At 33.4% G+C, this 26,097-nt stretch overlaps 1 protein-coding gene and 1 long non-coding RNA gene across 2 annotated transcripts; both read left to right on the forward strand.

Annotated features, from left to right (window-relative positions):
- Positions 1-166: 166 nt before the first annotated feature.
- Positions 167-939, forward strand: LOC145576776 (uncharacterized). The gene is made up of 2 exons (XR_014098549.1): positions 167-384; positions 539-939. It is a non-coding gene; the product is annotated as an uncharacterized LOC145576776 (long non-coding RNA).
- Positions 940-5,349: 4,410 nt separating this feature from the next.
- Positions 5,350-25,875, forward strand: LOC145576777 (plant intracellular Ras-group-related LRR protein 6-like). Its single transcript, XM_081634485.1, has 21 exons — positions 5,350-5,685; positions 7,601-7,664; positions 7,803-7,939; positions 8,044-8,130; positions 8,353-8,428; positions 8,750-8,824; positions 8,911-8,980; positions 9,101-9,178; positions 9,344-9,404; positions 9,512-9,590; positions 10,625-10,715; positions 12,036-12,096; positions 12,215-12,282; positions 12,395-12,465; positions 14,919-15,056; positions 15,890-15,994; positions 16,100-16,224; positions 16,346-16,442; positions 18,246-18,320; positions 21,351-21,406; positions 25,338-25,875. Exons 1-21 carry the CDS (start codon positions 5,621-5,623, stop codon positions 25,402-25,404), a joined length of 1,746 nt encoding a protein of 581 aa, XP_081490611.1. The 5' UTR covers positions 5,350-5,620; the 3' UTR covers positions 25,405-25,875.
- The last annotated feature ends 222 nt before the right edge of the window (positions 25,876-26,097 follow it).

Raw genomic sequence — 26,097 nt, forward strand, 5'->3', positions numbered from 1 at the left:
TACCTTATAAAAAGTGGTAGAATGCTCTTATGAATAGTGTCATGACATATATAACCCTAAAAATGTTTATTTACCATTATACCCTTACCATTATACCCCCCATTAATATTGACTGCTTATCTCCCTGACTCTCTATGTGTTATCCTTTAATCCCTAATGACTTGATGTGATTGACTAATGCTTTTCCTCTTTCTTCCTCGTAATTCATATGCTTCCCTTTCTCCCCTTCCTCCTCTACCTCTCTACTCTCTCTCCTCGATTGAAGCAAACTATATATTAGTTCTCCATTCAAGTGCCTACCAAGTTTTCTTTCCTCCATTGAAGCGCTGACCGAGCGTCCTCTCATTTATAGAAGTAGTTTCAGCGGTGAGGTAATTGTTTGCGGTGAGTTTATTTTATTTATTGTTGAATATCAATTTCACAATCTAGATTAACCGTATTTGCCAGTATAATCAATTGGATTAAAAATTGAAATTTATATCAAATTCTGATTTTGGTTTTAATTTTTGATTTTTACTTTTTGAATTTTTGTGTTGAGGCTTTGCTGAATTATGCCCAAGCTTCAAGCTTGTTATTCACTTCATCATCCGATTGCCATATCTCGACTGCCGAAGGCCCAATGCTCCATTAACCCAGAATGTTTAAAGCTTAAGAGATGAGTTGGTTAATATTAAGGATGATTCTGATGTCTTTTTTGCTTTTGCTAATGTCTTTTTTTTGTTAAGGTTAATCTTTTATCTATTGTCTTTTTTTGCTTGTGCTAATTTTGACTTCAAGCTTGGTAAAGAATTTTTTAGGTGTGATTTGGGTTAAATCTATGTGGGTTTTTTTTTTTTATTTATTTATTTAGATTAAACTTTGCAATTGTAATTGTTTTTGGATGGATTGTTTTAATTGTTTGTTATAAAAGAATATCACAATAAACTATTTTTGGGTACATCTCATGGACTTAGTTTATGAGAACTGTAAAGGTTTCCTGCATTTTCTCTTGTGCATGTATTATACGAAGTAAAAAATTTATCCTCTTTGGCTTTCTTTCCATAATAAACTTGAATTAGTCAAATCAAATTTGGTAATTAAGATATATGGCTAAGTCACATGGATTGTTATCGAACTTGCCAGCAAAAACAAATTGTCAATCTCACCATAGAGTAGTGCTCCAACAAATGGTATATAAATTGGGAAGATCTTGCACCTTGCTCATATAATAAAGTAAGAAAAATGGCTGGTTTAATTGACAAACCCTTTAGTTAAGATCACATGATGTTTTTGTTGAGAAATAATCTTGATGACATGGATGATGATGAAAAGACACTTCAACACACTAATTTTGTAAAGTTGTTTTGATACTCCAGGTACTTAAGGAATCAAATGTATTATCGCAATAAAGATCTTAATAACTGTTAAAAGCTTTTAGTCTGCAAAATGAAGGTTATATTTAGTTAATTGTGAAGCATACTATGTTATCAATCTGTCATAGAAAACTTTTTTTTTTAATATATACTTCCTCCGTTTTCTTTTAAATGCAACACACCATTTAGCACGGTAATTAAGAAAGGTGGGGTTTACATGATATAATAAACTTTAAAATAGGATGAGTGGTTGTTAGGAGTGTAATTTAGTGAGTCATGTGCTTTAAATAAGGGAAATAGTATAGTTTTTCCCTAAAGTAACTTTCCTTTTATAGTGTGTTGCAAATATTATGACATTTCCTTTTTAGGAAATTGTTGCAAGTAAAAGAAAACGGAAAAAGTATATATATATATATATACTTAGCAATTTTTGTCATCTGCAACTAATACTCTGTATTGAAATTCTTTTCATATTTCCTACATTCATTTTGTGTCATCAAATCAATTATAATTAATACCTACCAATTACAACACTTATTATGAGGAAAAGGGGTACTAAAGATTGATCATCCACACAAATTTGTTTAATTACCAATCTGGACTATTTTAAAATCGTGTTTGAAACAACCTGATCTATACATTCCAATACGTTACGAAGATGTTTGATGATTGTAACTTTAATATATACAACCTAGATTGAGAGGTTGAGATAGTAAACAAGAAGATGATCTCGAGTGGATATTTGGGAGTGCAGAGAAGAATGGTATACTCTTGTCTGAAAAATTATGTTTATCAACAATCTTATGTCTGACGTCCTTAAAATGTTGCAATTTTTTTGGTAATGTTTATCATCTTTCCAGATTGAAGTGAGTGTATTACAGTGTAAATGTTGGAATTTGTCATGTTATTTTCTAATACCTACCATTTTATATTATCAAGGAAAGTGCAAATCATGTTTTTGTCATCTAATGTCATAATATTACATAGGTCCAGTAAAAGTCTATAATAATTCCCTACGATGTCTAGCTATGTCGCGCGCATCGTGCGCGTGGGCTCCCCTAGTTACCACTAAAAATTGTTTTTTACCGCCTAACACATGTTGTTCATAGATCTAGGGGCATTTTGGGCTTACGGGTCCAATTTGAAGTCAGAATTGACAAATAAATGATCGAAAATGCCTCATTTTGCGTGTTTCACGCAAACCGAGGTATTTTTAAACACGCAAAGGAAGCATTTTCGATCATTTTTTGTCGATTCCGACCTCAAATTGGTTCCAAAGAGCCAAAATTCCCCCCAAAAGCCTTAAATATGATTTGTTTGGTACGAAAATCGAAGAATTTAAAATATTTCATTAGGTTTTTGACCGCAGGTGGTAAAAAACAATTTTTAATTTTTTTTTTGGTGGTAAAATAAAACTTTTAAAAATTTTGGTAGTAAAAAATAATTTCGTGATTTTTTTTTGGTGGTAAAAGTCAAAAAAATCCAAATAATTTTAGTTCAGTAAAATTAATTTCACTTCAATAAAAATAAGTTCAGTTCAGTTCAGTTCAATTAAGCAAAAATAATTTCAGTTTAGTAAAAATCAGTAAACTTAACAAAGAAATATAATTGAAAATCAGTAAAAATAATTTTAGTTTAGTAAAAATAATTTCACATCAGCAAAAATAAGGTGAAGTGAACGGGGCCTTAATCAAAATGAGTAAATATTTGGAAATTTTATCACAAATTAGTAAATGACCGTATGAAACACAAAGCTAGGGCCGGTTCACTTCACCTTATTTTTGCTGAACTGAAATTATTTTTACTGATTTTCTATTACATTTCTTCTTTAATTTTACTGATATTTACTAAACTAAAATTATTATTACTAAACTAAAATTATTTTTGTTGAACTGAACTTATTTTAATTGAACTGAAATTAATTGTACTGAACTAAAATTAATTTTACTAATTTTTTTTTAAGGTGAAGTGAATAGGGCCTTAGTCACAAATCATCTTATAATTTTTTTTTTGTTTTGTTAAAGCACACTTGATTATAAAACCTTTGTGTCAACAACCACCTTGGTCTAGAATTTGACTGTTTGACTGATTGTTTTGGCGTTGAACATCCTACAACCGCCACTCACTTCACCTTTGCCGCCCTAACCACCTCAAACTCTCAAAGCCACCCTACAGTAACCCACCCAGTATTGTCCACTAACTACCGTTTTTCAACCCCAACACCACCCCACACCAACCAAATTCCCCACGTTAACCACTCAAACACCTATCTCGTTGACAAAAAATAAATAAAGGGGCCAAAGTGACGTGGTTTGGGGTTGGGATGATGGTTTCGGGGTGGTTAGGGTGTAATTTTAGGCCCAAGAAGGGTGGTTTTCAAGTTGGGTGTATTGCTTCTATAGTTAGGGTGTGTTGGACTAGTAAGCGGTGGTTTTGGGTTAGGACGGCGGTTAGGCCAGGTTGTAGGGCGACAAAGCTGGTGTGCGTGGTGGTGGTGAGGTGGTCAACGGATAAATGGTGGTTGTTGAAAAAAATTAATCAGGTGTATTTTAACAAAAAATAAAATAAAAATATAAGGTAGTTTGTGACAAATTTTCTATTCACAAACTATTGACTGCGACAAGCCGCACCTAATGTTTCGTCAGTCGAGAAGGTATCATCGTCATCTTCTTGCGATGAAGAACAAGTTTCCACCTGATGACAATTGACAAGTTGGTAATGATTACGGCGAAGGAGAGGAGTGAGGTCATCCATAGCGGAAGAGAGAGAAGTTTAATTGCTAGAGATTCTCGGATTTTTCGAAAAATGCCCAAAAAATCGAATTGGGGCTTTCTAATGTGATGTATAACTGTTAAAATTGATTGTTTCATATGTATTTTAATTGAAAGATGAGCAAGTTATGTTATACCCATGACCGTTAGTATGAGATCTTCAATAGAGGTTATGCCATTGTTATACATATCATCAAACAAAGTATACATATCCTCAAACAAGTTATACATATCCTCCATCAAATAATTTATACATATCTCTACTGACTGGATGATATCCTCTATTGGCTATATGATATCATGGTTCTCTATTGACTATATGATATTGATATCCTCCATCAAATAGAGGATATCAATATCATATAGCCAGTAGAGGATATCATCCAGCCAATAGAGGATATCATTCAGGCAGTAAAAATATTATCTAGCCAATAAAGGACATTATCCAATCAATAAAGGATATCATCCCGCCAATTGAGGATATAAAAAATCCACATTTCGACAGTTTGAATTGACGCAATACCTTCTCTTTTCTATTTTATAAGGTGATTTGTGACAAATTTTCCTAAACATCTTCTCTTTTCTATTTTATAAGGTGATTTGTGACAAATTTTCCTAAACATTTTGATGTTTATCAAGGGTTATGTTTGTCTTTTCATGTTATAAGTTGAGGTACATTATATTAGTTTTAATTATTGAAATATTTGGAGAAGCTTGCAATTGAATGGGGATGAAAATGATTTGTATTCTTATTTAATTTATATGTGAACTCGGGGGGTCAAAATCAAATTAAATATTAAAAATCGTGATTTTTTTATTGGGTATTTATGAGTCGCAATCTAGTGGTTGGAGGTTGAACTTGATAGTGGAATGGATGAATTACATGATGGTGAGGGTGAATAGAATCGGAAATTTGTAAGTTAAGAGAGGTATTAAAGTAAGCTTTGTTGGAGTAAAGAGAGTAAAAGACATGTTTTTTTTGGTTGGATTATGGCTTTTTTAAAGCTTGATTAGTTTACTTCACGGGTAGATTGTGTTTTAACAAAAAAAACTAAGCTAAGTCAATTCAAATAAGTTCAATTCTAAATCAATGTGTCGGCTAAAGTAAAACATTACGAAAGTGTATACCATTTTGCCACTGAGTATTGTTGAGCAAGTCGTACAAATTAAAGTAGGAAGTGTAGAATACTGTAAAAGTCAAATACGAGAATCTATTTCCTAAAAAAACGAGAATTTATTTTGAAACAAATGGAGTAGTTCTATGTCTGTCAGACTATGAGGCACTCACGAATTCACGACGTTATTCAACAATTCATCCTTTTAGGCTTGATTGATTCTTGTCACCTGCAACCCAACTCACTTTCGCTTTCTTTCACTTTCTCTCTCCTACATGCGTAAACTGCAAACATCATACTTCCAAAAATTCAGTGGTATACTATCTCCATTAAATAATCTGAAAACAAACCACCCATTTCTGAAAAAATTCAGAAAAATACCATGGATCGAGCACTCAAAGCTGCTCGAACATCTGGGTCTCTCAATTTATCAAATCGCTCTTTGAGGTAATTTGTTTCCTCTATTTCTTATCAAATTTACAAACCCTTGATTTATTATTCATTTCCCATCTTTATTTTATGGATTTAATCTCTATAAAGTTATAAAGTTCATTTTTTTTTTTCAATTTAATTGGTGGTTGGTATTGTCAATTTTGTGAAATGCAGCTTTTTTGACCAATTTTCGTTGTCAATTGTGTGATTTTTTATCTGGGGTGTTTTGGTTAAGTGTTTCAATGAATTATGATTAAGCAGTATATAAGATTTGAGGTCTTATGAATTATATCAATGTAGTGTGAGTTGTGTGACATTGCTCCGCTCTCATCAGTCCACTATCGAACTTCAATTGTTTGGGAAACAATGATGAGATCATAATTGACCATGATGCTCTTTTTATCTGTAATTAATTTCATAAATCATGTAGATTGTCGATTTTATGAGCCACAAGGTCAATCAGGTTTTATCTAATTGATTGGAAATGATTTTCCGCCTAAAAGAAGAAAGGATAAATTTCCTTGAGGAGTTATGATCTCATCGTTGTTTTCGGGATTATTAAGGTTGGGTATTGGACTGATGAGAGCATAGCAATGACAAGGCCGGTTAATGTACTTTTGTCTCATATGTTTGATGGGAAGTTTTTATGAAATTATACTTTATGGACGTTGCTTACTCCGTAATTACGTATCCACATTTATGGATTGATTTCATACTTTATAATTGAAGGTTTCGTATGTATTTTTGGCTTAAGTAGTATCCTGTTTTTATGCATGGAATTGAGGAAATGGGGCAATTTTTTAGAGGAAAATCTCTTATAAGGGAAATTTTTCCTTGGATTGATACTCATGGTAATACTCGTATTAAGCTATTCTATTTGTGGATTGATATTAGCAACCATCCTGGGTGAAGGTTTGGCATTTTTCACACACTACAATTTGGAAAAGTAAATTGCAAAAACCCATCCATTAAAAGGCATTGACTTGCTTAAAATTAGATAGCTAAGGAAGTTAGGATTAAATGGATGAGACTTATTATACAGTCCTTGATTATTCTTAATTCATTATTGCAACAAAAGTATGATAAATTTACTGGTTAGGAACTGAAATTGCTTTTTTTGGGGCTTCTAACATGGAAATGCAACATTATTTTTGAGATTGACGGTAATCTAATTGGGGATATAATAAGCCATACACTCTTAATACTTTTCTAGATATATCATGAAAAATTTGGTTCTAGTTTGCTGTGACTATTCCGCACATTTGGTAAATTGGAGGCAAGGCTTGGAAGCCTTTTTTTTTTTTTTTTTTTTTTTTTTAAAAAAAAAAAAAAAGAGAGGCAACTGTATTTTTTTATTGGGAAATTTTGGTTTTCAACAATTTTATTTGATGGACCACTATTTGATTCTCTTTAATTTACATGGTTCCCTTGTAGTCTTATCATCCATGTATATTGAAACATTTAACATTCATTTTAATCAATTGCATTAAAAAAATGTCGTATTCTCGTTGTTCATCTAAAAAAAGAGTACTTAATTGCTTTATTGGTTGATTTGTGTCTTTTTTATTTAATTTACCGACTAATAAATGAACCACCTTTTTTGTCATACTTTTGGATGATATGGTATTTGTCATTAGCTGTTTTTGGTGAAGTAGTGAAGCTGGGTTTGTTGCGAGTATTTGCAACTGTAAGTACTTCTTGTAAGTGTGGATTTGGATTGCTAGAGATGTAGAATTCCATATTGAGTGATATCCAGCTTTACCTCAAGGGCTCAAGAAGTTTACCGTGGAAGAATGCAGTCTAATTTAACATCTATTTTACACATTATGTAAAAGCTGATTTCTATTTTCAAGCTTTGTAGAATTCTTAGATCTTGGATATTTTCAGTTTATGTTTAAGCTGTATGTAATTTTTCTTGAATTATATTCAGGGAAGTACCCAATGAGGTCTATCAAAATTTTGATGGCGCTAGTGAAGGTGGCAATTGGTGGGAGGTGTGCTCTAGTCCTATTTCAACTTTCCCTACCTTTCATTGATATCTTCAATTTAATTGTATGAGATGTGATTCTTAAGTCACCAGCGCCAGCGGTTATGATAGATGGAATCCTGAAAGGCATCTTTTGTGTGTACAGATTGTTGACCTACAAAAGCTGATCTTGGCCCATAATAACATTGAAGTATTGAAAGAAGACCTGAGAAATTTGCCTCTGTTGACTGTGTTAAATGTAAGCCACAACAGGCTTACTCAACTTCCTGCAGCAATTGGGGGGTAAATTGCTTTGTCTTTTTTTTGATTGATACAGTAAGATTTTATGCTATTAGTGAATTAACTCTTTTCTTGTTCTCTCTATTTTTATTTTGGGAATCTGACAGGCTTCCCTCGCTAAAATCACTTGATGTGTCATTCAATTCATTAGCTAACATACCTGAAGAGATTGGATCGGCAACTTCTTTGGTCAAGTAGGCTTTTTTTTTTCTCAATAGCTTTTGTGTATGCTTTGCTTGGCTTTTATCTTTATGAGAAGCAACATATACACTTTTCTCTGAAAAAGAATTAAGAAAAAAGAGAGCAAGATATGGACTTCATGTACTTGCTGCAGTTTGCTTGCATTACTAAATACTAAATACTACTAGTCAGACTAATCATAATATCCCTCTTCTTTTGTTCTGCTATTGTACCAGGATTGATTGTTCAAATAATCAACTTGTGGAAATCCCTAGTTCTATTGGACAATGTGTTGAGTTAGCAGAGCTGAAGGTAATGCTTCGTTTGAAATAAACTGTATGTGCAGCAAGTTCTTATGGTGCCTGTTTATCTCATCATTTGTTCTGATTATTTCCATGGTTTTCTAACTGATGGATTCATATTCTAGCGATCAGATATCCCACTGTTTTTAGAATTTTTTTGTTCAGGTGCTTTATCTTATCTTTGTTTTGATAGATTGTAGGGATCCTGTTGCTTTTCTGCTGTTGAACCTAATATTATACAGTATGTGTACACTAAATGAATAAACATTTATGTGTCTTGTGAGATAATCCTTCTGGCTTTTTCACTGTGGTACCACTTGTATTTATCCAGGCTTCAAATAACAGTATTGCAGGCTTGCCGGAAAATTTAGCATGCTGTACTAAATTAGTAAAAGTGAATTTGGAGGTACAATAATGCAACTGGAATTTCTAATTAAATCTATTTTGGGCTTTCATATTTCTGGATGTTAATTATGCCACAATATTTACCAGGGTAACAAGCTCACTGAACTATCAGATCCTGTTGTTTCATCATGGGGCAAGCTTACTGAACTGAATGCCTGTAAATATTTTTATCTCCCTAATTAGCATTTTGTTGTATATTGATTGTATAGTTTTCCATTCCAATTTCCCTTATTTATTTATTTATTTATTTATTTATAATGTAATTCCCTTGACTCAGCGAAAAACCTCCTGAATGGTATACCAGAGAGCATTGGGAGGCTTTCACGTCTTATTCGCCTAGACATGCATCAGAACAGTGAGTTTTCTGACACATCTGCAGCAGCTAGAATTATAGAATAGAAATTAATTAGAGTATCTTTGGATTTGCATGTGTGTATACCTATCTGGATTAAGCTTCCTCTTTTTTTTTTCACATTAGGCTATTTGCATCAGTGATTTACTTGTGCTGTTAATGGTGCAGAAATTTCATCAATTCCAACTTCTATAAAGGGTTGCTCTTCCCTTGTGGAATTCTATATTGGGTACATATTACTGTTCATTTGGCTAGTTAGTAAACAATTTCTTGTCAGTTGTTGTGAATTGTTTCCGGATCATTCTCCTAATCCACAATTTTAAATTCATATACCAGGATCAATTTGTTGTCGTCATTACCAGCAGAGATAGGAGAGCTTTCTCAGCTGAGCATACTTGATCTTCAATCAAACCAGGTGAACCCATGCTTTATTTACTAAAAATATCTTATCTGATCATCTGTTTGAATTTATTTGGTGTGATAATCATGTGTCTGTTTTGTACTTCTGCAAATGGTTAATCAGATTTACTGGCTTTTCTAGGTTATATATCTCTTCCCTCTACAGAACTCTTTACTCTTCTTTCCTCCTAAATATAGCTCCCTCCGTATCTAAATAGTTGTTTCACTTTGATTATGTGCACTATTCACATGCCCCATTTTGACCGCATTTGTTTACTAACATATAAAAATAATGTCATGATTAATAATATGGTTTAGGATTTGTCTAAATGTATATATTCAAAAATTCAATTTTTTTTTTCATAAATATATCAAATATATTAATGGTTAAAACTATGCAATGGCAAATGTGTCTTGTCAAAGTGGAACAACTGAGGAGGGTAAGAATTTTCTTGCTTTGCTTATATAGGAAAGAAAGTAATTGTGGTCCATGATAGGTTCAAAAACCATTTGAATTGGTGTCTGTTTATTTTGTTTTGGAGTTTTCCCTTGAATTTTTTGCCGACACAAACTCCGTGATAAACGGAGCACTTTCATCGAACACTGTTTGTCTGCCTATGAGCTGTCTTGTCTTGATGGTATTAATTTAAAAAATATGAAGTAACCTGTTCTTGGAACTGTAAATTATGATTTCAGGTTCTTGCTTGGTTTTGAGAATTTATTATAATTTTGTTATCTAGTGCCTTGATAATGTGTATAAACTTGTGCTGGGTTATATATTGTTCATTTTTTCTTGTATAGTTGTTAGCTTTGTTTGCAGCTACCATTTCATCTGGTGTGTTGCGGTTTTCAAGATTTTGTTTGTGAATATTTTTTCATGTTTCCATGAAGAGGTGAATCTAAGAGATGCCAGCTTCACTTCTGTCTCTACTATATCGCTTATTTGTGTGCATTTAATTATAACCAATGCTGCTAGGCATTAATCCTTTTTAACTAAGAAGTATATTGAATATTTTCTGAAGCTTTTGTACTTGTACACAATGTCTGCAGTTAACCGAATATCCAGTGGAAGCATGCAAATTGCGTCTTTCAGTTCTTGATCTGTCAAACAATTCATTGTCAGGCTTGCCTGCGGAAATTGGTGCGGCTTCTCAGCTTCATTTCTGCATAGCAGTGTATTGTGTTATTACTTTGATTACTTGAAAGCTTGATATTAAATGGTCACTGGCCCACTGGGTATAATGTGATAAATTGTTAGTATATCTGTCAGCTGCTTACTAGGAACAAGCTGAGAAACATCATATACTTTAAATAAATGCGGTTGTATAAACCATATGAATGTTTTGGATAAGGAATTTAAATTTGCAGAAAGAAAATAAGTTTCGAAGGGAATAGGCTACTTATTCAGCTTGTGGTATTCAAGAGGAAGAATAGAAGAATTTGCGATGGAGAAATGCTATGATGGCAATCTTGTGGTGCATTTGCCTGGAGAGAAATGGGTGTATTATTAATGGCGTCATGGCTTCGCTGTTCAATGTGACTTATTGTGGGATAAAGTTAGGAGTGGCAATTCGGTCACTAGGTTGGGTTCAAGTTGGGTTCGGGTTGTGGCGTTGTGCTAGAAATATTAGTAGTGTAAGATTTAATATTAGTACAAAGTATGATAATTGGGTCAAATTGGGTTGAATTTGAGCAGTCTGGGTTCTATTTAGGTTGGGTTCAACTTTTGCTCAGCAACTTCAGGCTGGATTATCTAGGCAGGTTAGGGATTGCCAGCTCTTGAAGATGTCTTTTTGCTTGAGTAAATATGGGGTAAAGCCTAAGGCAGCTGGGGTTAACTTAAATTATTTGATAGGAGGGATATAAAGGATTTGGGATAATACATAAGTGGAACTTTGTGAGGACACCTTGTTCTCTGGCTGCACTAACTTTTACACTTTCTAAACAAATTTTTTCTGATTAAAAAAAAAAAGGAATGTTTCAACATTATCGGATCAATACTTATACTTGAGTTTAAGATTGGAAAAGAATGTGCAAATAGTTTGTGCGCAGGATGAAGGGCTTTTAAGGGACATTTTTAAAGCATGATAAAATAAAGATAAGAAAACGGCACTTTTGATCAGTATGCTCAATGGTAGGAGTCTGCGTAGTTTGTGTTTGATATTATTCTTTTTCCTATTAATGACCACATCTTAAAAAAAAAAAAAAAGAATTTACTATCCTGCATTTTATTTGAGAAGGTTCAAAGTTTAAGATTTAGGTCAGTCTAGCATCTCATAGGTTTAACTTTGGTCTGATCGTCAATAAATCGGAGTGCATCATTATTTTCTTCACTTGCTTAAGGAACATATGAAATCTGGATGACATCTCTTGTTATTTGTATGAAAGCCTTCAGTATATTTTGTCATTGCATGTGTAGATGTGCCATAAATCTAATAAATGCTCCATTGATGTTGTCCAGGCTTGATGACAACTTTGAGAAAGCTTGTGCTTATCGGCAATCCTATGCGCACCATTCGAAGGTTTGATGTTAGAGATTTACTATTTACTTATTAATGTTATGTAGCATTCACCGAGAGGTCCCTAACTAAGTGTGCTCAAAGAAAAATATATGAACAAAACAATGTTTTCTTTTGACAGTACACTGGTATCTGGACCTACAACTGCTTTATTGAAGTATCTTAGGAGTAGACTCCCTTCTGCACAAGGTACAACCTCTCCTCGTTTCTTCTGTTTGAAAATCCTTAGTTTTTCTGTAGCAATATTCTCCAACACGGCAGAAGTATCACTTTTTTGAATTGATGATGGTACCTGATGCAGAGGCTGAAGTATCAACTCCAACTAAAGATAACATGGTGGCTATGGCAGCTCGATTGTCTTTGACCTCTAAGGTATCTGGTTCATTTTACATATTACTGTTTTGAACTTAGAAATTTATGGTTTGAATTGTCCACGTGATATCTTGTAAATTCTTTCTTATTGAGCTCTTTGAGTATGGGAAGTAATATTGCCTTTCAAGATGTTTTCTCAACGTAGTTTCTTTTCCTAAAAATGCTAAATGCTGTTTGATTGATCACCGGAAGGTTTATTTCCCTTAATAAGCTCCCCATACTTAGGTAGCTAAGTAACTTTATACAGAGGGAAGTAGAATTTCCTTGGAAGTGCGACTTTCCTTCACTTTTCCAACCAAACAACTCCATCTTCTCCCCACTTTTTGGTCTTTACTTCCTATTTTTTTAATGTTAAACAAACAAGCACTTATCTGTTTAAATCTTACCGCTAAATATTCCTCTTAATTCAAATGGATGTTGCATTTTGTTGGGAAAACCGAAAGTGAAAAGTGTGTAACAGAGAGGAAAAGAAGAAAAAGTCTTTCATGTAATGAGAATGTATTTTTAAAAGAGATTCCATTTATTGTTTGGATGGTAGAACCTTACTTATCATCTAATACCTTGAGGGCACCCATCAGCTAGATCATAGAAAAAATTGCATAGGAGAAGACCGAGTCTTGAAGTGCATGTTGAACTATAGTAAGTGTTTAGTGTAGTTGACCTGTTAATAATATTTCCATTGATGTTAGTTAGATGGTAAGGTTGCAGTACTAGATACTGCATGGGAGATAAAAGGCGTGGAGGATGCCAAATTGGAATCTAATTTCGAAATTAGAAAAAAGTAAATTCAAGAAGCTAAACAGCCTTCTTGAGATTTTATTGATGAATACCACAATAGTGAATTTCTACGGCCTTGTTAGCATTTTTTTGATGTTCTTAGTGTTAGACCTTTTAATATTTGAAATTTCAAATCATCTATCTTGTTCAACCTCCTACTTTAGTCCACATTCCTATCATTTTATTCTTCTTGTCTTCAAAATTAGTACTTAGGTTTAATTTGACAATTACAAAGTATTGTATTCATTTGATCTTCAGTAGCACACCGAATTTTGTTCTTTTGGATTAGATTATATCTGGATATTTTTTCTTTTCTTTTTTATTTCATCAATTTCTTTCTAAAGGGCAGTTGTTTGAGATTATGGTCAGTCAACATTACTTTATTACAATATGGAGATTATTTCCTAGTTATTACTTTAAAAAAGGTTTATTGGCAATGTGATAGTTCACTTGGAAGAGAGAATTTCATCAAATTTTTGAGGGTAGAACTTGGATTAATTTCCCCTTGTCATTTGCCAAGGATTCAAGTTCTTTTTCCTAGGCTTTTGTTTAGCTGATGTCATGTTTTTGGTCTTCAGCTTCTGACCAATGCTTGACACGTCTTGATTTTGTAGAAAAATTACTTCATGATATCTCAAGGGCTTCAGCTTTATTGCTCTTTCACTCCTTTTGGACATAAGTGATACTCGTAGTGTCTTTTTACTCCTAATCGGGAAAAAAGAGTTTGTATTTGGTAAATAGTTTTTAGGGTCTTAACTCCCCCTTGAATTGTTAGTAATGGAGAGAGAGGTCTCTGAAACAAGAGGGGTTTGTTATTGATAAACTTCCACAGTTTTACTCTATCTTTGGGACTAACTACTAGATTGTAGGCCTGATGAACTAAAAGATGTGTGAGGTGTCTTTGATCGAGAAGAAAGCGGAAAGTAATGATTTGAGATTATCCATAACGCATGTCTTTGTCCAAACCTTTAAACCTGCAGAGTCTTGTCGTGTACTGAGGGACATTCAAGGGAAAAAAAACGCTCTTCTGAAGGAAAGAGGCTTACCAATATATTATGAAATCACTTTCATTGAGTAGCTCTTCCTGGGAAGGGATTCTGAAATAAACCAAAGTCCAATATTACCTAGTTTGCAATATGTGGAGTGGGTACTTTACCTTGTGCTGCTATTTTATTCTGAAAATGTTCCACTAAACCGATTTGCACCTGCTTATCATTCACTTCGGATTGTAGCTCATTGGGGAATTAGCAAAATTGGTAATACTGTGCCTAATTCCCTAATTCCTGCTTGACAAGGGAAATATTGAGCTCTGTCAAGCTCTTGAAAGAGCAGAAACTATGGAATGCTTTGCGGATGAACTATTTAGAGTACAATGATTTCTAATTCATCGTGATGCATATTATTGACTTGCCCAAGTGTTTAAACTGTGAATTGACCTACCCACAGATAAGCTTTTATCGCCAAAAGATCTTTCTTCTTCCCTAGCTCTGATATCACACACCCTAAAGCCCTTCACTCTCTGGTTCTGCGTGAGGGGATTTATTTTATGACTATCAACTATCTGGTTACTTCAGTTTAACTTGTTTTTTTTTTCTTTTCTTTTTGCATATAAATTGTGTAACATCTACTTTCCTCAATGTTTTGAGTTATTTTGTCATCATCTATTCCACTGCCAGGAAATTTCACTTGGAGGTATGGACTTGACTTCAGTCCCTTTGGAGGTCTGTTCGTCAAATGAAATAACAAAAGTTGATCTTTCAAGAAACTCAATTGAAGAGCTTCCTGTTGCACTGTCGGCCTGCTCCTCACTTGAGGTTAGTTATATGTGTAATTTGAGGGTTTAGCATATGCTGGGAATCATCTTCTCCACCAAAGAGAAAACAAATCAGAAAATTTAATTAAAGAATTGAAAACTTGACGTTATAGTTAATTCTCTGAAATACTATGCATATCTTTCTATGCACACTTCAGTTTGGGAAAAACATCTTTTTAATCTAAGGGAATTGTAAAACATGATCATATTGTTGAGCTGTAGTTATACAAATGAAGAAATTATGCGAAGGAAGCTTTGTGTAGATACAGGAAATTTTCGTTAATAACTTTGGTGAAAGAGTAGAATAGATAGAGACAAGGAGTCCTTTAAAACTAATGACGCTCAGATTCTTCACCTAGGCCTCACTTTAATTTTCAACTTGTCACGACGATGTGTGATAAGTACTATACCATATATTTTTATTTGATCTACTAAGAAGATGGAAGGGCTTTATAGATCCTCCAGAACACATGTCTCGACCTTTCCCTATCTTAAACCTGTTCAATGTTTAAACAATAAAAAATCCTTGATAAAACTTCTTTGGACAATCATGTATGTTTTTGCAGCACAGTGAGCACCCCACTCATTTTGCAATGCCCTTGTTTACTCTAAATAACATGAGGTTTAATTTGTCAATCACTGCCTGTATGCTTAGTGCCCTTTTGAGGTGGGGCCGTGGAAGGATTGTTGTTTTTCGCTGGCCCTCCTATTGTAAATGGTTGATAATGTAGATGTATGTGTCTTATCTTATACATTCTGTGATTACTAATCCAAAAATAGGCTTTTTTCTACATTATGAACTGATTATTAGCTGTAACTGACCCTTGTATGCAGGTATTGCTTTTATCCAAGAACAAAATTAAGGATTGGCCGGGGGAAGTTTTGAAGTTACTTCCAAATCTTACATGCTTAAGGCTTGATAATAATCCTCTTAGACAGGTAAAAACTATGGTTCATATCATTTTGGATTCTTTCCTTGCTTTACTTTGCATGCCAATTTTTGTTCTCTTATCATCTAAAGTTCTGCCTGCCCGTTTTCATTAGATTCCAATGAACGGTTTTGAAGCTGTTCCCGGACTCCAAATTTTGGACCTAAGTGGTTGTGTAGCTTCCTTACCTGGCAGTTCAGCGTTTGCTAGCTTACCTTATCTACAGGAGCTTTACCTCAGGTTCAATATTTCATGATGACTTATTTACACCTCCATCTGCTTCAATGTCATTTTCAAGCTCTATTATATTTCACATCTAACCTGATTTATATGTCCTGTTATGGAATTACTTGCTGAATAGACGAGTACAGTTGCATGAAGTACCATCCGATATTTTGAACTTACAGAAGTTGCAGATTCTTGACCTAAGTCAAAATTCCCTCTGTTCCATTCCAGAGGTAATAAAGTAGATTATAAGTGATTACATGTCCCCTTTTGAGGTGGAATATTATCTGCTGGGAACCTTTTGTTTTATGTGTTTTCCCAGTTCTCGAAGCTGTGTATTAAAGATATTTACATAATACCATGTATAAATAATAGAGGTGAGCTAGTATCTTAGGCTGAGTTCTTGACTAACATATTGATTAAAAAATATGGTCTGCAGTATCTGTACAACTAGGTGTTGTGTTAGCTTCCACATTTTTAAAATAAAAAATAAAAAATAAAAATGTGCTCGTTCATTTTAATATTTTTGTTACTTTGTATTATACTTGACTAAACTAAATGCTTTCTACTGATATTACTTTGTATTTGTTTTATTAAATTAAGGTGAATTAATTTTTTTCAAAGAACTAAACCACATTATGGTGCTAAAAAATTAAAAATAGTAAATGGCTTAATATTCCTAAAAACAACTACTTATATCTTACTCAATAATTCTCACATATTTCCAAGAATATATTCAACATAACAAAAAGTATGTACTGTCATCATTGCTCCTGTCTTGCTAAACTAATACACTAGCCAAGAATTCAAACTAAGTTCTTGAATATAAAGCAAGCAATAGATAAATAAATAAATGGAATCAAGATTAGAGATAGCAAAAGCTGACTTGACATGACAACTAGATGCAAACCCAAAACATTAATACAGGTTGGGTTTAAGATTTTACTCCAATTTAATATAATGGGTGGCATGTAAAGTTTTTATTTAATTTTTAAAAGTAGGTTGACATTCTATGAAGATGATAACCTGCTTTAACTTGTTCAACCCACTTATATAGTTAAATGTTAATATCGAATGAAATAGGGTGAATGTAAAATTTGATTTTATGTATATCACATTTCCCAGATGGGTCATTAAGTTTAAAATAAGGCCTCCAATTACGTGCTTTCTGTATTTAACATGTTTATTAGTTTCATATCCCAGAAATAAATCTTAATTTCTAAGAAGTATCAATAGAAAGTAGCCTGTTTAATAAGCATATTACGGCTGAACATGAACCTCTCCTAACATGACTGGTTTGCTAGGTCAAGATTGTAGTTGCTTGTTTGAACTCTCAAATTCTCAATGTCTAATTACCATTTAACTCCTATTTCTTCTTCCCAAAGATTACACTGTAAAAACACATGTTCCTATTCCATTTTTTTCTCGAACAATTCCATATTTTCTACTTGAGAGATGGATGCTGACAAAGACTATCAAAAGTGAAAAAAAAAATGAGGAGAATGGGAGAGAGACGCCTATGGATTAGAGAAAGGGATAATATGGGATGAGAGAATAAATTGTCAAGTGGGGAGGGTGATAATAGTCTTGAGAGAAAAAGAAGTACTCCCTTCGATACCATCTGTTCTTACTGGTTCCCAATTAGGAAAGTTTAAAAAGTTTTTCTCATTTGAAATCTTCCTATATATGGTAAAAAAAAATTCCATCATTTTTCCTCTATTTATTTGGTGAATTTGCTTGAATTTAAATTTTCTACTAATTGAATTCCCAATGCATGATTTCAGTTTTTTTTATCATCATTTTGTCTTTCAGTCGCCACAATGAAGCAATATACCTGATTAGATTATAAAAGGGTCTTGATGAAGAACATGAATGCTTGAGCTTTAATTTTTGAAAAGTTACATTAATTATACCTTTAACATACTTATAGTATGCTTGTATTTTGTGTCTCAATTTCTTTTTGGTATATCTTGGAGAATCCAGTGTAATGCATTATGTTTACCTTGTGATTAAATAAACTATTTCTTACTCTGCAGGGATTCCAAAATTTATCATCATTGACGGAGCTAGACCTTTCGGACAATAACATAACATCACTGCCGCCAGAGCTTGTAAGTCAAAAAGCCCTGTGTTTCTAGATTTAGGTGTATATAGATTTTGCAGGTAGGAAATCATTCTTATTATTCATTTCTCAATTTCTGAGTGGAGATCAAGGATTTAGAATGACTAATACAGCAAAACAACTCACTGTTTTCATTTCATGCTCACCCAAGTTCAAAGTACCATGTGTACATAAAAACTGAAATAGTTTCTTGTGTCACATGATTTTTTTTGTAGATAGATTTATGATCTATAAAGAAATTATATAGACAGATAGTAAAAGATAAATTACCCAAGGTAACCTAAAGGTTTTGCAAAATTATCAAACCCAAGTTTATTAACTTCTGTTCAATATAACTTAGATATTGATGGCGTTAAAAATATGTATTTCCTCTGTTCCAGATTAGTTGAAACTTTTTAACTTTTGATGCTATTCACAAAATCTAATTTGACTAACTTTTGTGATCTATAGATTAGAAAATATTCATAGTCATGTGGAGATCTTGTTAGATACCTTTCAATGTGCATTTTCAAAATATAAGCTATTTGTTTTTTTTTTTTTTTTTTGTACAATTGAAGTTATATATTGGCAACATTGATAAGAGAAACGTGCCAACTAATTTGGGACGAGGGAAGTATGGATCTTTTCTTAACACACACTCTCTCTGTCTTTCTCTCTAATTTTGTTTACTTCCTCTATTCCCCTAATATCGCAACATGGAGAGGGGACATAGATTATAAGAAGAGGAGAGATATAGAGAGGAATAAAGATATTGAGCCATGTGATGAGGAGAGAAAACGAGAGAAAACATGTGCAAATAGGGAAATGTTGCAATATTTGTGAAATTCCTAAAATGGTAATTGTTGCAATATTTGTGGAATGGAGGAAGTATTATTTAAGTATACAATATATTTTTATTAAAATTTGTAAAAACACTTATTAATTGCTTTCTTCTCATATAATTTTAGGAATTACTCTTATATTTTTATTTTCCATTGAAAAAGAGGTTTTGAAGCATATCTTATATACACATATAGATAATAACGATTTGAAAGATAAGGGGAGATAGTGGAATTAAGCGTTCAATGAAAGTTGAAACAAGGGTAATGCCACCCTTAATAAAAGGGTTAATGCATTTTTTTAGATAACAGAAAATAAAAAATATGACATTGCGAAACAAAAATTTGTCATTTGTAAAATAATGGAAGATGATAAGTTTAAGCTTGTCTAAATTAGAGAGTGCAAACCTAATAAAGTAGGAACTGAAAGGCACGACAGTTTAAAAAGTACTGTAATAGAAATACAAGGAAGAAAAAAAATTGCATGGCAGTTGTTGGAAAAAAGAAAAAATAAATGGAAATACAAGGGGAGGGGCCACGTGACATCATGTAAGAAAATTTCACATATCCGTACAATGTTGTAACAAACAAAAAGAACGACCTGATCGTATGTCCCTTCTTTATTTTATCATCTTGTCTCTTGCCTCATGCCTTGCTTACTATCTTGAATCCAACCCATTTTCTTCTCAAAACCTCTCTCCTTTGTAACCATCAAACTTTTGGTCTTTCATCGGCTCCCTTCTTTCTCTCATTCTTCCTTCTCTTATTTTAATCTGCCTTATCTCTTGGTGACATCTTTGAGTTGCCCACATTCATACAAAACTCTCCCTCTAATTTAGGTTTGAACTTTGAAGCTCTATAATTTCCATGATTTTTAACGATATCTAATGAGAAGTTATGGGTCGTTAATTGCTGGACTTCTAGAGGTAATGGTGGTTTAATGCTTTCTGGCTGGAATAATTGTGTGGGTTGAACTGCACAGCAAGGGCATAATTTTGAAAATGTGCAGATATTATTCTGTTTCATTTTGCTGCAATTTTTAAAGCGGCATTTTAAGGTGGCTAAATGATCGATTTTGATAATATTGTGGTGACTGAAGGATGTCTGAAAAGAAAGCCCCAAATAAAAAGAAAGTGAATTTCATGTAAGACAAAGTCAAAGGTTACACCTCAAGATTGGTTGGGGATTTGAAAAGGATTTTTCTTGCTATTTACTGAGCTCAAAAGAGCTTGTTATGAAAAGAAGACAAGTTAAAACTTCTTGTAGGCCAAGCATCTTTGGTTAATTGGATGAATGGTTTAGAGAGAAAAGAAACTTGATGGGGAAAGGAGTTGGATCTACGATATTGTACACTTGTTTGAGAATCAAAAGTAGCGAGAATACTTTAACAAGTGCTGGTATTTCTATGGTGACCATTTTTAAGCTGTCACAAGCCAGGGAGGAAGAAAAAGATAAGAGGGTTGAATCATAGAGATTAGAGATAAAAATGACTATGGGAGGGTTTTTCTATAAACGGTGTTAGTTCTATACATCATATGGTTAATTTGGGTTACCCTAAGCACAGGACTAATTTTGGAATTTGTGGTGCTTCAAAATTCCTTGTACGAGTATTGGATTACACTGTTTGTCATGTTCCCTGTATTGTACACCATTGATTGTGGATTCTAAATCTATCACAATTAAGTTCAATAGTTAATGGCTCTCCTGTTCTTTGAAATAATATGTCCAAAAATGCCAAGCATATTGATAATCGATGTAAAGATGGACTGCTTGAATCATAGTATCCTAGGAAGGGGGTCTCAAATCTCGAGAAAATACATGCACAGTTTATAAATGTACTGTTGTCCAACTTTTTTTACCTCCTTTTTTGTCCAACTGCAATCTTTGATGGTGAAGTGATTAATTGTGAATGGACAAAGTGGGATTAGTTAACCAATAATTTTTAGGGGGATAAATGCATAGAAAAGTATATTATTACGGAGTCCTGTGTGGGATAGAGGAGTGCTTTTGAGCAACAAGATTTATTTTTAATAAGCCTTTAGTTGACTCAAGTTGGTTTATGATCTTTGTTTTTTGTCTTAATCCTTACTAATGATTATTTCTCCTTACCCAAAAAAAAAAACCTATACATCTGACATTATAAAAGGCATTACCCTACTATAATTTCTAATATAATCTTCTATCATTTAATTTTTGAGCAGGGATTGCTTGAACCTAGCTTACAAGTCCTCAGACTTGATGGAAATCCTTTGAGAAGGTATGCAGCATATTCTTCATCTGACACTTTGGCTTCTATTTTTTTTTGTTTTAATCATGTTGATTTACGCAAACATATAGCAAGCTGAGGAATCATACAGGTTAATTTTTCTGTAATTTGGATCGATTGTTCCTTGCTGTAACTGTGGCACATTGTTGCCCATTTCACATACTTTGCAGGTTAACTCTAAGGGTGGTACATTTCTCTCGTGTTTACAAGTGTTGTGGTGTCACTGGTATTGCTAAACTAGACTAGATTTTTACCAAGATATGTGATTTATGGATTTTGGGGGCAAGGCCACTTTAACCAATTAAAATATTAAAAGAAATGATCAAATAGTCATTGATGTGATATAGGAATGTTTTAAATAAAAGGCACCTAGGTCACCAGATTGTTTTAGGCTCTTGCATATTATCAGTGAAGGATTGTTACCTCAGTTAGTTGAAGACCATTGTCTATTCATGTAGTTCGTCAGAATAATTTTCATGTATCTCACTATGAGATCTGAAGTTTTACAACCATGATTACCCATCTGAAGTTCTCCAGGCTTAAGGAAGATAGAAATAATTTTTACTTGTGTTTATAGAAAGTAGGGATTTTTTTTTTTTACTTTATTCTTGAGTCTATTTTACCACCTTTTGCCCAAGACAGAATACATAGAGTAACCATCCCAAAGTCTTTCAACCTGTGAGAAATGGTTTGTTATGGAACTTTGAAGACTTTGAATGTATAAGAGCTTGTTTACAATTGACATCTTTAAGCAAGTAACACTCCTAGTATCCTAGTTTCAACTCCCATTTTTGGGTCAAAGTACGACAATTACATAGCCAGAAATTCAGTTTTGACTTTTGTGAGTCTTATACCCTTACCTCTGTCTTCAAATTGTCGTGAATAAGTCATAGGATAGCTGCCAGTTGATTGTATTGGTCTTGGATTTAGATGTGTTGATTGAGGAGCCAAGATTCCCTTGGGGAAGAGTTCCCTCGAGCACTGTAAAGAAAGAGCCTCAAAGGATCAACACTGCTTTAGATTGAGCTATATTAGAGATTTAGAAACATCAGACAACAGGCTCTTCTGTTTCTTGCAGCTTGCCCAATCATGGCATGGCATCTTTTGGTTTCTCAATAGTTGGTAGGTGCCTTGAAAGGGACCTTAGTGTCTTATAGACTTATAGTAATGTTCAGATCCTCATGCTCTTTTGTTGAAAGTTTTATCTTGATGGAGCTACAAACCCTCAAGTGTATTTTCAATCTGATGGAGCTTTTCAGTCTGATGCATTTTCAAATGGCATATTGATCTCTGACTAGCATATTTGTTTTCACATGCTGCTGATGAGTTAATATAATATTGTAAATCAAGGTATCCTCAACACCATTAAATTTACGTCTTGTTCCGTAATTAGCATTTTGGTTGACTTTCGGCTTACTTTTGACTTTTTCACAAGGTCAAATAGCCAAAAGTGTAAGCCAAAAGTATGTTTAGTAAATTGCTCTAAAATGAAATAAAACTATTTGGAAATTAATTACTTTGCACATAAACAACTAATAACCAACAACTAATTTTACCAAACATTTTTGTAATAGCTAACTCAAATTGCAATGGTTAAACAAGCCAAGTGAATCAACCAATAACCAACAGCTGATTGCCAAATAAGGCCATACAAACTTTTAATTAGAGACTTACTCTTAATAAATGAAGTTTAAAGCTTATAGGCCTTATTTGACAATCAACTGTTGGTTGTTGGTTGTTTCACATGGTTGGTTTGACTAGTTGTTTACATTGGCATTTGTTTATTAGTTGTTTACAAAGATGTTTGGTAAAATTAGTTGTTGGTTTTTAGTTGTAATTGTGTAAAATAATCTCGTAAGGACTAGTTTATATTTTATTGAATGTAAGAGTGCGGGACTAATTTCCCAAATATAATGTATAAAAGCCTAAAACATAATCTAGGAGATCTAAGGAAGGTTTAAAAACTATTACTACCACTACACCACTGTCAATATTAGAGCATGCTTGGATTCTTAAATAATTAAGTAGGAAATTTAGTGTTGTGAATTTTCCTAGAGGTTCAATTAAAGGGACAATATTTTCCTTTCTTCAAGTTTGGCATTATTTCATGGGTAAAGACCAAAGTTGCTAGTTGAGAAGGGCAAGTTTGGCATTAATTTCATGGGTAAAGACCAAAGTGGCTAGTTGAGAAGAGCAAGTTTGGCATTATTATATGGGTAATGCCTAGATCATCGAGAATTGAAAATAGGAGAGAAACATATTACCCCATTATAATTGTATCCTAATCCAGTTAATTCAAAAAATTAGATTCTTTTACTCCCTTAACTTTTCCTCCCCTATTATATATTTATATATAGCCCAGGCATGGCCTTAGTATTATGGATATCATCAATTTATTATGGAATATCATCAACTTATTTTAATATTGATGATTAGTAATGATACTACTCCCTATTATTAATGATACTACAATTATCATTACTTCGGAGTACAAGAAATATTATCATTAATATTAATATTCATGATGATAACATATATACTAATAACTATGACAACACTTTAATAATGATATATTATTGTTATTAATACTATTTTTAATTTTGAGTATATACTTCGTATTACCAAGCATGTTTTTTGGTTGTTTAACCACATGAAAAAAATTAAGAACAAACCATAACAGATGGCAAAATGTCCTTACCAAACAAGCCCATTGACACTTCTGAAAATGACATGTGAGAAAACATGAGGGGCAAGTTGAGATTTAAGAAGGGGTTTCATGTCATTCAGTCCAATCAACTTAATCACCACCTAAATACTTTTGGGCTTTCACCTGAAGGGGAAGCCTTTCAGTATTACAGTGCCTGGACTGACAAAACTAAAATAGCAAAATCATTGGGTCTTAAGGGTCTTGAAAACTACAAGTTTCCCTGGATTGCTACCATGTTGAAATTTTTTCTGAAGAATTAACATTATTGTTGGTTTCAATAAGAGTTCTTGGCAGATCAACTGCTGTCATCCTATGACACAGACACACAGTAAGTTTCATGGTTGACCGAGTTCGACTGCATAAACTATTTTTTTGTCCATTAATTTGTGCTATTCAAGCAATAATGGAGTGATTTGGGATACTGAAATATCTGAATTCAACCCATAGAACTTTGTGGTTAATTGTGTCCAATTTAAGCAGTTATCTATCTGCATAGGCTGTCTGTTTAAAATCTAGAAAATCTTCAGCAATGTCTGCAGGTCTTCACTGTTCACACTTAGCGTCAATGTAGTTTACCTACAGTGTCTTCTTTATACATGCAAAGAATTTGAAATACTCCTTGTTTTATCCACTCTGCTTCCCTGGTATGCTTTAAATTATCCAATTCTCATATCTGAGCGTGATAAGAATTTGTGGATCTGGCCATCGTAGTGGAGACATATTAAGCCTTGTTGTGTCAAGCAAGCTAATGTAGATATTCCTTGCACAACAAATTTCTAAAACAGGGGAGTTTGGGGGGTCGTGAAAAATATAAATAGTACAATTTAATTTTTGTATTGGTTAACAATCTTAATATTGATTTGGTGGTACTAGATCAGGTTTGCAACAATTACTCCAACAGATAATCTGAGTTTCTTGCATAACTCCTTTTCTTTACATTGCAACTTCATCATATTGTCTGGTTTGCTGATGCATTTAGAATTCACAGGACTTCTCCCCTCCCATTGATTAGTGTACCATTGATTTTGCTTCTTTAGAGAATTCTCTTAACACTTCAGCTTTTTGTTCCAAATTGAAATACTGTGTTTGCTTTTATTGTCATTTCCATGTCTTTACCCGTTGTCAGTGAGAGCTCTTGCAATTTAGACCCCGGAAGATTTTTGTTTAATTAACAATGACACGATTATCTTCTAACTTGCTGGTGCTTCCCTGCAGCATTAGGAGGGCGATTTTAGATCGGGGAACTAAAGGTATTTTGAAGTACCTGAAAGACAAAATTTGAGAGATCCTTCTATTGATGGCTTTTTTCTGGTTGCCACCTGTCACTGGAATGAAAAGATCTCGTCCATTTGTTCAGTGTTCTGGGCTTCTGGCATGGCTGCATTTGACAAAGTGGTGGATGAACAGATCTTTCAATCATTGATTTCTTGCTTGGCTTTGTTTCTGTGTTATAATTTTGTAATTATTATGAGTGTTATATTACTCTAAAGGCTAGGGCAGGAAGTCTTGGGGTTGTATTTGGAATATAGGACCTGATTGTCTTATAAGGTGTTGTAAAATCTTCGATTTGAACGAATTTCACTCAGGATAACTTTCTATTGAGGCTTCACCATACTGTGTTTTCTTTCTCTCTGAAAATTTGAAGCTTCATATAAGTTTGAGATTATTTGTAAAATTCCTCGGCTGAATTTATTGTTATTTATATTATTTTTGTAAAATCTTGTTTGTGAATAAGTGGTTTAGAGTTCTGAAATGGTTCTGTTAACTGAAGTTTAGCATATGCAACATCAGAGCGATGCTTGAATTGACATTACCAATGCTTTTGCAAGATGAAAAAAATACTCATGAGCATAAAATTATGGTAGCAAAGGGGAGATTATGTAGAAGACCTGGTTATTGGGTGGGGTGGGGCGGGGTGGGTCAAAGAGGGTCACATTTTATAGGGTCAATAACAAGTCGGGCCAATACGGGTTGT

The sequence above is a fragment of the Chenopodium album genome, chromosome 13 (genome assembly GCF_948465745.1).
Source record: "Chenopodium album chromosome 13, dcCheAlbu1.1, whole genome shotgun sequence".
NCBI lineage: Eukaryota > Viridiplantae > Streptophyta > Magnoliopsida > Caryophyllales > Amaranthaceae > Chenopodium > Chenopodium album.